At 37.7% G+C, this 14,452-nt stretch overlaps 1 protein-coding gene across 3 annotated transcripts in view; it reads right to left on the bottom strand.

Annotated features, from left to right (window-relative positions):
- The window catches only part of LOC134346855 (low-density lipoprotein receptor-related protein 1-like), a 2,119,020-nt gene that overhangs the window by 19,588 nt on the left and 2,084,980 nt on the right, over nt 1–14,452 (bottom strand). For all 3 annotated transcript variants that reach the window (XM_063048628.1, XM_063048629.1, XM_063048630.1), the window contains 2 exons: nt 12,617–12,791; nt 9,158–9,262 (listed from right to left, as the gene is read on the bottom strand). In XM_063048628.1, coding sequence (XP_062904698.1) covers nt 9,158–9,262; nt 12,617–12,791 — 280 coding nt within the window. The remainder of the gene's footprint in view (nt 1–9,157; nt 9,263–12,616; nt 12,792–14,452) is intronic.

Here is a 14,452-nt window from a genome sequence, read left to right as displayed (position 1 = left end):
TACTTCCTATTTAAAAAATACACAAACCAAGCCAATAGTTTAAACTGTGCCATTCACAACTAAACTGAAAGGAGTATTGCTCTTTGCTGACTTTTACCCTTAAGTTGTAAAAGAAATGGAGGCTGCAAAGACATGACACATTGTAAGTTATATTGAACATCTCCCGAAAATCAGTAAAGTAATCGCAGAACCAGTGTCTGTAAATTGAAATGTTGACAGGATGGTAACTTTGCACTGCCTATAAATTATCAGGTAAAAAATTCTTCAGCAGCTGGGTAAGATGCATTACTTGAACAATGCTTAACAGGCAAACAAATGCACATTTTTTGGTAAATCCCATTTGCCTATAATTTATGATTTAATTAATACACAAAGTATCTTTCTCTCATATTGAAAACTAATGATTGAGAGGGGATCAGCATTAGTAGGTACTTGATGGTCAATATGGACACAATGAGGTGAGGTGCCTGCTTGTATGCTCTCTGATTGCATAACTCCCATCCAGTGCTGGGATGGACAAATGTATCTGCACACATTGAATGGTGAGGATGTGTCAAGTCGGTTTATCCCTAGCATTTGTTGGTGCACCATCTGCCAGAGGGTCATACTCACAGCCATGTCCCTCAATCAATGACGGTGTAAATGAGCAATCTGTGATGACGGGCATGGAAGTCCATGATAGAGAATACATATTGTGCCAACATGGCTCTTTTCCAGTTAGCAGGGTACTGATTCATCAGCAAAGGCAGGGTGGTAGATAGCAATCAGAAGAATCTATTTTGCTTATATTTCAAGGGGCCTGTAATCAATGTTATGTCTCTAAGGGTCATGACCCACCACATGTACATTACTGAACCATCACCTCTCATGGGTATCGCTTGTCAGTGACATAATCAGGGATTTTGATCTCCCCATTCTCTCTATGACCCCCTGATTACAACTCCATCACACTCATGGCAACTTCCCCCTAATCACTGAAGATACAACATTTTCTGTTTTACTGCTTTCATTACAATCATGCAGACAGTCATTCAGTTGAAGCAGAAATTCACTTGCCCTTCTTCCAATCGGTATATTGTACTTAGTGCTTACAATCTGATTTGCTTACATTGGAGAAACTAAACACTTACTGGGTGACCAGTTTGCAGAGTGAGTAGTGTCATTCAGTGAGCAAGAGTGACTCTGAATTTCCAGTCGTCTGTTCCTTTATTTTTCCCTTTCACTCCTTATTTGTCTTCAAAACCTTACCTTGCTCTAACAATTCCCAAGATAAACTTAAAGAATAGTCACAGGACATATCACAGTACAGCATGAGAAAAGGCAGTTTGTCGCATGAAGACTGTGCCTTGTATGATGCTAAATGAAACTAGTTCCTTATGTCTGCAATGATGCATATCTCTCCATATGCCCCATATTCACATGCATTTCTAAAAGCCCCTTGACCGTCACTATCATATCTACTTCCATTACCACTCCTAGCAGCCTGTTCCAGCCGCTGTGTAATAAAATTTGCCACACACATCTCATTTACACATTCCCTCTTTCATCTTAAAGCAATGTGTTCTCATAATCAATATTTCTATCTTGGGTAAAAGATTCTGACTGTCTATCCTATCTAGGCCCCTCACAATTCTATGAACTTCTATCAAGTGTCTGCTCAGCCTCCAATGCCCCAGAGTTTGTCCAAAGTTCAAAGTAAATTTATTATCAAAGAACATAAGTGTACACATATATAGAACGTATTTACAACCCTAAGATTCATTTTCCTGCAGGCATACTCAAAAGATCTATAATAGAATAATAACCATAATATAATCAATGAAAGACTGCATCAACTTGGGCATTCAACCAAAAGTGTGCAAAAGATACAAACTGCAAATGCAAAAGAAATAATTAATAATAATAAATAAATAAGCAGTAAATCTCAAGTACACATCCTAATCTCCAATATCTCCTGATAGAAATTCCCTTCTAATCCAGAGAGAATCCTGGTAAGTCTCTCCTGAATCCTCTCCAAAGGCTCCACGTCCTTCCTGTAAAGGGAAGACCATAACTACATACAATACCCCAAGTGTGGCGCAACCAATTTTCTAAACAACTGCAAAATGGCTTCCAGTCTCTCATATTCCATGACCCTAATGATGAAGGTGCACATGCCATACACATTCTTTACCATTCTATTTGCATTGGTAGTTTCAGGGAGCAATACAGTCAGATCTTTAAATTCCACTGTAGATAAATTCCTCTTACAATTAGCTTCTCATGCAATACATACGTCTGGATTAAACTCCATCTGCCATTTCTCCACCGAGAAAAGTAACTGATCTGTAATATGCTACATTATTTGATGATCTCTCTCAAAGCTCCTCCCTTGCCTCTCTCAATAACCTTGGATAGATCCTATCAGGCTCTGTGGATTCATACATAATGCTCTTCCATCTAAGTACAGAATGTAGCCCTATGGACCCAATAAGGACTTCAACAATTCCATGTAATCTACTTCTGTCCCTTCACAGATGTGGTTGAAATTTTCTTTCCTAATGTATTCCTTCTTTACTCTCCTGACTTCAAATACCACTTATTAGAAGTAATTTTTTTATTTGTATAACATCAGTCTACGCCCTATGAGTCCTTCTCTCTGTTCTCCCCATCTCCTTGGAACTTAAAAGAAAGTTTGATTTTCACTTCCCAGTTCTAATAAATGATTCTTGACCTGAAACATCCATTCTGTTTTCTCAGTATTGCATGCTGCTTGACCTGCTGAGTGCAAAACAGTGTTCTCTGTTTTGGTACAAAGTGCTCCATTTCTGAGATGTTAAAGGTCCTTTCTTCCCATTAGATTGATTTTAAAAATCTCATAGACCTACTGAAGAAGAAAACACTTCTGGTACTTGAAACAAAATATATCCCTCAATAAATATCACTAAAACTAAGTGATCTGTAATGTAAGTCTATTTATGACACCTTGATGTGCACAAATTGGCTGTTGTGTTTGGCAACTTAACAACATGACTGAGTTTGAAAAACAATTCCTTGTTAGTGAGGACTCTTAAAATGTCCTAGGGCGGAGAGCTTATTTATGACTGCAAGTTCCTTTTAAAGGACAGTATACTAAAACCCATAATTACACAGAGAATCACAATGTTTACACTCAGGTTGTAAAATCTCTCAGCAATCAGTATTTTAAAATAATAAACAGAAAAAACTTATTTGTAACAAATACATACTTCAGAAAAAATGTGGCACTGAGTGCCAAAATCTGCAAAATTTTAAGGTAAAAGACAAAAATAAATGAAAACCCAGTGCTATAACAAGAAATGCCATGTGCACTTTTGATGCAAAGATTATACTTAATTCAAAGAAGTTCAAAGGCTCTCCTGTCCATAGGTTACTATAGTTCTTCCTCTTAACGCCAACCTTGCCGTTTCTTTAGCAGTTTTTGTTTGTTTTTTTTAAGAGTTGCTAATTTGATGCCCAACCCAGTGTAGATGGAAAGTGTGCAAGAAGCAAGCCAGATCTGAACCCGGGACCACTCGCCTCGAAGTCCGGTGCCAATGCCACTACACTACTGGCCGGCACCTGTCCATAGGCAAAGCGATGTAATTTGGAAACGTTTCACAGATGTAGTTCCTAATTCAACTAAATTGTTGATATTGTTAATAGTTCCTAATGGTATCACAACAGTGAAATAAGGAACTCTGAGCAAAAAATACAAGGGGCATTGTAAGCAAATTGGACTAAATTTGATGGGAGTTTTGGCCAAAAGCCCTATTTTCATGCAGTATGACACTATTTTTCTAAAGGCAATAATGAAAGTTTTCCAATTAACTATTTAACGGTCAACATACAACAAATATTCACATTAAAAACAGGAGTAAATCATTTGGCTTCTCAAATTAATTCCATAATTTAATAAGTTTTTGGCTGATCTGATTGCAGTCTCATCTCTGTGCTCCCTTATTTATACTTGCTGACCATTCACTTTCTAGTTTCGCAAGTTTCTATATGGTACTGTCTTAAAAATATTCAAAGATTCATGAACTTCTGAAACAAAAAAATGTTTCCTCTCATAAATAGGTGACACCTACATGTTGAAATATTATTAAATTAAAATGAAAACATAAGGAATAATGAATTCCTTAAGAGCTATGGAGAAAGAGACTGATGGAATTATTGTATTTTCATAAGAATAGACTAACTGTACTAAATAACCTTGTTCTGCATTGGAACAGTTCTTTGATTTTATGAGAATTAATGATGTTCAACACAAATAGGGAAATTCTTTGTACAGATTTTGAATATTTTTGATGTATGTCTTTGAAAGCACAGGAGATGAAGTTGACAGTAGTTAAAGAAAATGAAAGAAAGATTATCTCATTATTACAAGTTAAAAGCTCTCAAAAATAACCTGTCTTTAATTAAGGTATATTAAAATTGTGTTGCTTTCATGCTCTCCTTTAAATAAAAATTTCATGTTTTATACTTCACCGTTATTCTTTGTAAAAAAAGAGATGTCTTTCACTGTGAAATATTGGCAAAACCTATTCAGTTTCAGAGTAAAAATGATTGCAATGGTTCTTACGTGTTACTTTTTGTTCCCATTAAAGCTATCCTCCATGTTAATTAGCTCTTCAATAAAAACTCCTCCTCAGCCTATTCTCAGTGGCTTTAACCACAACTAAGTGGCTGCACTGAAAGGATTTGGATTTCAGGTGAACTAAGTGTTCCAATGAACAGTTAAAGCAGAGAATCTCTGGCTATGTTGGAACAACCACAATCTTTAGAGAGTTGGAGCAAACTTAGGGTAATATACTGACACTACTGCTGCTGTTATTTCCTACTTTCTTATTAATAGATATCTATTTATTTATTTATTGAGCTGCAACGTGGCACAGGCATTTCCGGCCCTTCAAGCCATGCTGCCGAGCAATCCCCCAATTTTTAATCCTGGTTTAATCAGGGGCAATTTACAATGACCAATTAACCTACCAACTGTTATGTCTTTGGACTGTGGGAGGAAACAGGAAGAAATCCATGGGGACACGGGGACAATGTACAAACTCCTTACAGGCAGCGGTGGGAATTGATCCCCTGTCATCTGTATTACGCTGCCATGCTGCCAAAACTAACTGAATAATGTATCAGAAAAATTGCAATAATCATGCACATATTTATTTAGTGATTCAGCACCAACACACTTCTCAACCACTTATCAATAAGATAAGCTCCCACTGTATTTTGAATAATAGCCAAAAAAATCTAATTCTTCATGGCATATAGTGAGCTATGTACTCTAATTTCAGGCATTCTTAAATAAAATGGAATATCATTTAAACGATCATACTCATGCAAGAAATAATATTTACTTTAGCAGAAACATTGCATTGCAAATCCTCAGGGAGGCATTTCAGATTGAAAAAGAAAGGAATAACGATGTGAGTTGTACAAATCTTTTGCACACAAACAGGCAAGGGGCTGTACATGTAAAAGCTTTTACATCCACCTTTGTTTTTCTGCTGTGGCTGTGCAATGGGTTCCATTCTGCACTGAGGATATCATCAGTGATCATAATTTATTGTACCATTAAATCCACTGGAAGTAGTCCCATTACAGAAAGGGAGCTCTGAACCATCAGGCTCATTGGTTTATGAATATGAAATCCATTTGCTTATAGCCTTATGTCTCATTCCTTTCTATCATTTACTGTCTTCCCCAGTGGAAAAGGTAATTTACTTCTTCGCTGATAGATGCGGTTTAGCACTTAATTCCTTTACCTTTGCCACTCTACGTGAATGATGTGATAAAAGTTACAGAAAAGAGACGCAAACTTTATTTTACAGTTCTCTTGTATGAAATAGGGACAGGTATAATCATTAAAAACATTAAAATGACAATATGGCAAAGAAGTTTCATCAGGTTAACAATATTTTGCTTAAAAGAGGTTCAATGTTCCAATATAGTTACTAAACTAATCATATATTTAATTTTTTAATTTACATTCAATACCATGCAAAAGTCTCAGGCGCACACACACATATAATATATATATATATATATATATATATATATATAACTAGGGTGCCTAAGACTTTTGCACAATAGTGTATTTGTCAACATGGAGTGGAGAGCGAATTCGTAAATCTGGCGGGAGCAAACGATGTTGGGAATGGTGAACACAGACAAAATTCTGGAGGAATGCAGCCGGCCAGGCAGCATCTATGGAAAAAAGTACAGTCGACGTTTTGGGCCGAGACACTTCGGCAGGACTGTGTGTTCCTTGGATTTCCAGCATCTGGACATTTTATCTTGTTTGTGATTGGGAATGGTGACGGTCGAGCTCTATGGGAGAGGTTTGGAACAGATGGTAGAGAAGGGTGTGCTAAGGGTGAGGGATGGCTCTGGTGCAGACACACTCAGTCCTCAGATGCCAGGCAAGATCATTTGACTCCAAACTGTTGGTTTACTGATCATTACAGAATGTCTCTTTGGTGCTTCCCACCCTCCCCTCTTACCTTCCCCTTTTCCCAACCATGATTCCCTCTCTCTGCCCCCTTCCCAGTCTCAGTCCACAAGAGACCCATATGAGAATCAGATTTATCATCACTCAGATACAGTACGTCATTAAATTTGTTACATTTTGCAGCAGCAGTACAATGCAATACATAAAATCCTAGCTATATCTATATGCCTAAGACTTCTGCACAGTACTGTACAGTATGACAAAGTTATTCAAAATCCAATGATAGAATCTGTGTTATAAGAAATGGAATTCTTGGGATGTTGCACTTTTTCATTTATTATAAATGAGGTGAAAGGAAACAAATTCCAGGACTGCAAGAAAATATGCAGCCATAATGAAAAATACATGTGACTGGTGATAACATTCTACCCTCCTATATCTTAGCAATGCATCTGAATTTCCAGAATATTCGAAAATTAGAACCACTTGGTTCTTTTGCCTCTGCTGGAGGAGATGGCAGGAAGTGTCTGTGCTGGGAATTTCTGTTTTCTTGACCCAAATTCTGGTGAAGAGCTTTAAAAAGCAGCAAGTTTTTTAACAGGAGTCGTTGATTGGAGTACTGTGCAGATGCAACAGAAGCGTTCCCGCGCAGGTCCGTCAAAGAGCTATAAAAAGCGGGAAGTTTTTCCAAGGGAGTTGCTGATTGGAGTACTGCACAGACACAACAGAAGCATTCCTGTGCAGGTCTGGTGAAGAGCTTTAAAAATTCAATTTCTGTAAAAAAAAAGTCATCCTAGCAGAACTATCATCATTAGAGTAGTCTGAGTCAGACTTGTAAGGCTTTGGCTCAATAGGGCTACGGCAAGAAGAGGCAGAGGTGAGATCAGAATGCGGGCATGTCTACGGTGTTCTGTTCTGGGTGTCAGATATGGGATTTCCAGCCTCCCTAATGGCCACATCTGCACCAGGTGTATCAAGATGCAGCTCCTTAAAGGCTATGTTAGGGAACTGGAGCTGTAGCTCAATGACTTTCGGCTTGTTAGGGAAAGTGAAGTCATGATTGACAGGAGTTACAGGGAGGTATGGCGGTGGTAATAGGGGACTCTAAAGTTGGGGGGACAGATAGGTGATACTGTGGATGCGAAAAGCAAACATGGATGGTAGTTTGCCTCCCAGGTGCCAGGGTTTGCAATGTTTCTGAACACACTGCAATATCCTGAAAAGGGACAATGAGCAGCCAGAAGCTGTGGTACCTATTTGTTTTAACGACATAGATAGAAAAAGGGAGGAGGTCCTGAAAAAAGAATACAGGAAGGAAGCTGAGAAGCAGGATCTCAAGGGTAGTAATCTTGGGATTGATGCCTGTGCGAGACAATGAGGATAGGAATAGAATGAGGAGGCAGATAAAGATGTGGCTGAAGAATTGAAGCAAGGAGCAAGAATTCAGATTCTTGGATAACTGGGACCTCTTCTGGGGCATGTGTGACCTGTACAAAAGGGATGGGCTACACTTGAAACTGAGGGGACCAATATTCTTGTGGTCAAGTTTACTAGAGCTGTTGGGAGTGGTTTAAACTAATATGCCATGAAGGAGTGGTGGTGCAGACTCAATGGGCTGAAAGGCCTGATTCTGTCTCTATGTCTTATGGTCTTATGGATTTGCCAGAGATGGTGAACAATTCACCTGACATGATTACCCATCAAATTAAGCAGAAGTCCTTGATAGCTTAAAGATGGACGAATCTCTGCACCAGATGGGATTTGTTGTTGAAGGCAAATGAGGAGCTTGCAAGTGTTCCGGTGGAGATTTTTTTCTGGAAAGAGGTGAGGTTCCAGATGAATGTGGGGCAGCAAATGTGGTCCCTGAAAAGTCTAGTAAACATAGACCTGTGAGCTTAACGTTAATAGTAGGGAATATAATGGGGAAAAATCAGAGGGAGAAGAAAGTAATGATATGAGAATTTATATTACATTAAACAAATTATTCCTGAACCTCAGGTACTTATACTCTGAACTGGCTGAATTAAGTTACAGTACAGTGCAAAAGTCTTAGGCACACAAGATTTTCATATGGTTTCAGATGGTATTGCTTCCACAGAGCCTTGATCTTAACATCATTAAGGCTGTCTGTGATTTGCTGGAGAGACAGAAGCAAGCAAGACAGCCAATGTCTGCAGAAGAACTGAGGCAAGTTCTCCAAGATACTTGGAGCAACCTCCCAGCCAGTTTTCTTATAAAACTGCACAACAGTGTATCAAAGAGAATTGATGCAGTTTTACAGGCAAGGGTGGTCACACTAAATATTCAAATTAGTTTTTTACTGTTTATTGCTCTTTATAGTAATTTTTTTGATATTTAGAAACTTATTTCATTATTTTTGAAAGAATCTTTGATTACAGAAGTTTTTTTACATGTGTCTAAGACTTTTGCATCATTCTGTAGGTAATTTATTTTTCTGCAAGCAAACATCTGAATGTTCTCTACAAACCAAAAATATCTTCATGTTTTAAAATATTTATTTTATAAAAATACCCCTCCATTTCCAGTATTTTGAGAGGTAAATATTCCCCCCCACACATTAAATGTTAAGAGAACTGAAATTATTCATCGATCGGCACATTAAACTCATCCTAAAATACAAAGGTGTTTGAAAGAGCTATGTTGATTATAGGTGTAAAGTACAGAGTATACACTTACACACATGTGGGCATTTCAGAGAGTGGGCCCAGCTGGCAAATGCCACCATTGTAACAGTATCCATCACAAGACAGGCAGCTGGATGCAATTCTTCCATTTGTACAACTGTATCAACAAAGTGAGACTAATGTCATTCCAGATATGCTACAAGAACCCTAATTACAGGTACCTGTAAATAATCATTGGAATGCTCTGTTGCACAAGAAATTGCGATAGATTTTCTTTTCCATTGGAGTGAACAATAGTTTCGCTACGATGAAGAGTAATCAATGATATGAGTTTGAACTGCCAGTTTGTACAACATCACGTACCATTTATGGTACAAGTGATGTGCTATGAATCATTCTGAGATTTCTTGCTTCAAACAGGACTTTTCTAAAATAAATTTGTTACTGCAGTGGCTGTACTTTTAAAATATGAGTTTAATATCCTGGTTTCAAAGCTTGAGGCCAGATAGTACCACTGGGTTGAATTGTGCTTAGTTTTTGTTGGCTGTTTGGTTAAGGCCCAATGGCAAGCTGTTCATCATGATTCAGCACGTTCCTAACTTCTGCACTTGTTCATGCAGTATTCAGGACATGCTGGGGATCAGATGTGGGTGTGTCTGATCTCCTGGGCAACTGCTGGAGTTGCTATTCTGTCTGGTACGGAGCTCACTTATGCTGAGAACAGGTGCTGGATACATTTCATTTTTGGCCTCTCAGTTTCAGATTATCCTTCATCAACATCGGTATATTCAATATGACTTTATCCATTTGACTGGGAAGCTGACAAAAGACCATCAAAATGGTCCAAGGAGAGGATCTCATGGACATTCATTTCAGTGTAATTGTTCATGAATAACTCCTTCCCCATACTGTAAAGCCTAAAATTTGATTTGTTCCACAGGGTCACAAGAGGTTAGTTGACCATAGGAATAGTGTGGAAAAACAATGAATTGGCCAAAATAGCTATGGATTTGTTGCCACATTTGGCTGTAAATGCCAAGTGTTTCTGTATATTTAAGGCAGAGGTTGATAGATTCTTGATTAGTCAGGGCATGAAGGGATATGAAGACAAGGCAGGAGATAGAGGCTGAGAGGGAAATGGATCAGCCATGATGAAATGAAGACTCGATGGGCCAAGTGGCCTAATTCAGCTCCTATATCTTATGATCTTATGGTCCTAATAGCTCCTTTGCGTGTATAAACTAATTATTATATGGATAAATATGCTAAATATACCGATTAACACAATACTGGCATAATTTCTGAAATAAAAAGCTAGAAAATCTCATTTGAAGCTGAAGTATGTTCAGACAAATCAAATTTGATATTACGGATCCAATCTGGTGCATGAGGCCAGAGTGTGTTGACATGCAAAATGTAATCATCAACGTGATTTGGTGCAACATAACTGTTCTTGTTTGTTGGAACAAAGAGTCCTATTTTTGTAAACTTGTCATCCTTCTCAAAAAAATCTCAGATTTACATGGACAATAACATTTTGTAGAATTTCTATTTAAATTATATCAGTAATTGTCATCATAACTTATTTATATCACTGTCAGTTTGGCTGTTACGACATTATGCTAAATGATACTATTTTTAAATACGTAAACTTCATTTAATATTCTCTTGTCTGTTTTTAAAGCACCTCTAATCTGACAAATTCATTATAATGGGAGACAAGAGCTTCATTCAAACTGCTGGGTATTCATATGCTAATATTTTAGAGGATAATTTAACAGTCCTATTGTTTTATGCAGTGTGAATTTTAATCAGATTAAGTGGATCTTAATGGTGGCAATATAATTGGTTTAATTTTAGAATGTTCCACATTAATCATTTCTGTTCAGCTCACATTTGGTGGCGAAGTTACTGAGTATGATTTCATATGTGGTGAGCACTATGGTATGCACGATACAGGTATCACTGTCACACTACTGCAAATAAACAGGTATAACCACAGATACAGTGGAACCCATGGGTGAAGCTTTGAAGTAGCATTGACTAATTCATATCATAAAGCCCTGGTTAAACAAAACATAATGGGAATCCACAAAATAATGTTATTTTGATATCTCTGGCTCGGATCTTCAACGTGAAACAACAACTTTTCTTCCTACAAAAGTAGCCGGATCTATTGAGTGTTTATAGCATTTTATGTTTCTGTTTAACATTATTTTTTGTTGGAAAATTGTCATCTCACCCCAGGATATCAATGCAACAATTCCTCAGAATAGTACCCAAAGTCCAAGTTACTTCAACAGTAACCTTTCTCTCACTGGTGAGAACTTAGTTTGTTCACTGATTCCTAAATATCACTGCACACTATTTAATATTACTCAAATAACAACGTGGTATAAGCCAGCATGCACCAAGACTTGAATGATGTTAGGTTTGTAAATGGCAAATAACAAGTCACATCTCTCAAGCACTAGCCAATGGTAACATTTAACATGAGAGGGCCTTACCCATTGCCCCTTGGTATTCAATGGAATTATGATTTCAAAATCTTCAAACATCAAGACCTTCCTGAACCTACTGCTCTTAAACTTAAATGCTGAGGCCACCCGCCAGATTAGAAGCTGGAAATGTTGCAATGTGTGTTCAACTTTTGAATTTCTCAAAGCACATTATGTGAAATGCACAAGCATTTGCCAAGCATGATGGATTGCATTCCACTTGTCCAGATGGATGAATCTGGAAAGGCACACAAAATAACCCATACAATCCAGAACAAAGCAATTTGCTTGATTGATGCTTAATCAACTGCTTCATTCTCCATCGCCTGCAACTTGACTGCAGTGCTTTTGACCTATAGGATGCACTATAGCAATTCAATATTTTTTTTATTGCCACCAATGCTGGTAGCTAACAATTTGAAGGACAAGGCTGATAAGTACTTGTGACCACTATTACCTACAGCAAAGTCACACAACATCTCAACATGGACATACAATATATGTCAATTCCATTATTGCTCATCATCAAGAAAAACACCAAATCAATTATATCCATGTCCAGTAGACCAGAAATGCACATCCAAGGGTCAAAACAATTAAAAGTTTGCATTTTTCGATTAACTGTATTCATCAGCAAAGTTTTTGGTGCAAATGTTATGAATTCCTGCAAAGAAGCTCAGTGGTGCAAAAGACTAAAATATCTTTTGTGTCCTTGTTTTGCGGTTTAAGAAATCAGGAATTAATAACTTTAAAAGCACAATATTACCAATTTTATGACAATTTAAATAGTAATGGCAGTAAAGAAATACTCCAGCCAAAATATGTAATTTGCATTAAATATGTAAAAAAGGAAGGCTGATAATCTGAACAAAAGTCATTTCAATCTATCGCACAACTTGCAGAAAATGGATGGAGATAAGATGCAGGCATCCAATAGCACTGGCTGTGGTATTCTATTGATCTTTTACTACTTCATTACAATGAATTTGAATATTGAACAGAAGTTTACTTACTTGCAGGTTACCTGGCCAGTTTCTTTGTCCACATCACACTGCCCACCGTGACACACTGTACATTTATCCACTTCACATTTTGGCCCATCAAATTGTGGCAAGCAGATGCAGCGAGCACTACCATCAGCGTTTATCCTGCAGGTTCCGAAATTCATGCAGTAGTTATAGCACATATCTAGAAACCAATGAAATGTAATTGTTAAATGTAATTGTTGATTTACAGTAATAATTTAGATGTTGTCAAAATAAATCCCTTTCAAGAGTATTTTATTCCATCAAATCAGAGAATGCTATTTTTAATTAACATTGTCAGGAATTTTCTTAGTAATAAGCAATTAACAAGTTGTGTCAGGGCTAATTGCAAAAAATAATGCAAGTTCATTTCATTTAGAGATTAATGCTGATTCAATTGATGTCATTGCCTTCACTCACCAATGCAAACTCAATCACTTATTAATTTGTTTAAGAGAAACATTAACTCAAATTCTGACAGTTCTTTTTTTTTAATGGGTTATTATATTTGGGTAGGTGCCATAAATTAAGAGAACGTATGGTAAATGAGTGGATATTAAGAAATGTCGAGGCACAGAGGAATTCTGGAGTCTGCGTGCCCATGGAAACCAAAACCAGCAAGACAGGTCAATAAAAAGGCCCAAGACGATATGCAGGATGGCTTTCTTTGCAAGCCAATGTATAGAGTATAAGAACAAAGAGGCTATGCTATAACGGTATCCAGCGCTTGATAGACCTCAGTTTGGTTAGAGTGTACAGATCTAGCAATATATTACGGGTAAATATTCTGGCATTGGAGGGGATGCAGAGGGAATTCATTAGCATTTTGTCAGGATTAAAAAATGTTAGTTACAAAGAAAAATGGAACCAGCTGCAGAAGTTTTTGTTGAAATACTGGAGGCTGAGGGTAGAGCATGACATGCCAACAATGGTCCAAATCGTTGTTTATTCATTCAGTGAAATATACAAAATGATGGGTTTTTCATCCAAGATCCACTAGTCCTATATCCTTTGTCAGCCAACAGATGGAAAATAAGTCCAGGACCAATCTATTGGCTCAGGGTGTCTGACCCTCCACAGGAGGAGCTGCACGTTCGATGGCCACAGGCAGGAACGACCTCCCGTGCCGCCAAGTGTTGTATCACAGTGGAATGTGGCCGAAGTCCAACAGTAAAAAGTTCAATATCCAGTCTGCAAAGACGTTCCTCGATCGTAATATACCCCGGATTGCACCATCCATTGTTAGCCAGATCAGTAAGCACCCCAATCCTTCACGCTCAGCTCTGAGCACTACAGCTCAGAAACAGTCCCATCTACCTGCACCCAGAACATAGTCTTCCACACCTCTCTCATCTATGTTCCTACCCAAGCTTATCCTAAATGTTACATCTGAACTTGCATCCACCATTTCCACTGGCAGTTCATCCCACACTTGCACTGTCCTCTGAGAGAAGAAGTTCCCTGTCGGATTACCGGTAAATATTTTACATTTTACCCTAAACTTCTGACCTCTCGTTCGTTTCTCAACTTGAAGGGAAAAAGCTGGCAAGTATTCACTCTATCTACTATGTATCCCTCATAATTTTATATAAGATTTCACCTCATTCTCCTGCACTCCAGTGAATCAAGTCCTATGATATTCAACCTTTCCTGATTGCTCTAGTCTTGAAATCCTAACAAATCTTCTTGTGAATTTTCTCTGCACTCTTTCAAGATTATTGATATCTAGTCACACCTGAAATATTCTAATTAGAACTCTGTCAATGGAAACAATTACAGGCAGACAGGGCACAAGATTCAGTGATATGCTCAAAAACTCTTTGA

This window comes from Mobula hypostoma, chromosome 5 (assembly GCF_963921235.1).
Source record: "Mobula hypostoma chromosome 5, sMobHyp1.1, whole genome shotgun sequence".
NCBI classification, from domain to species: domain Eukaryota; kingdom Metazoa; phylum Chordata; class Chondrichthyes; order Myliobatiformes; family Myliobatidae; genus Mobula; species Mobula hypostoma.
Note: the sequence above shows the minus strand (reverse complement) of the source record. Positions and strands in the feature narration are given on the sequence as shown.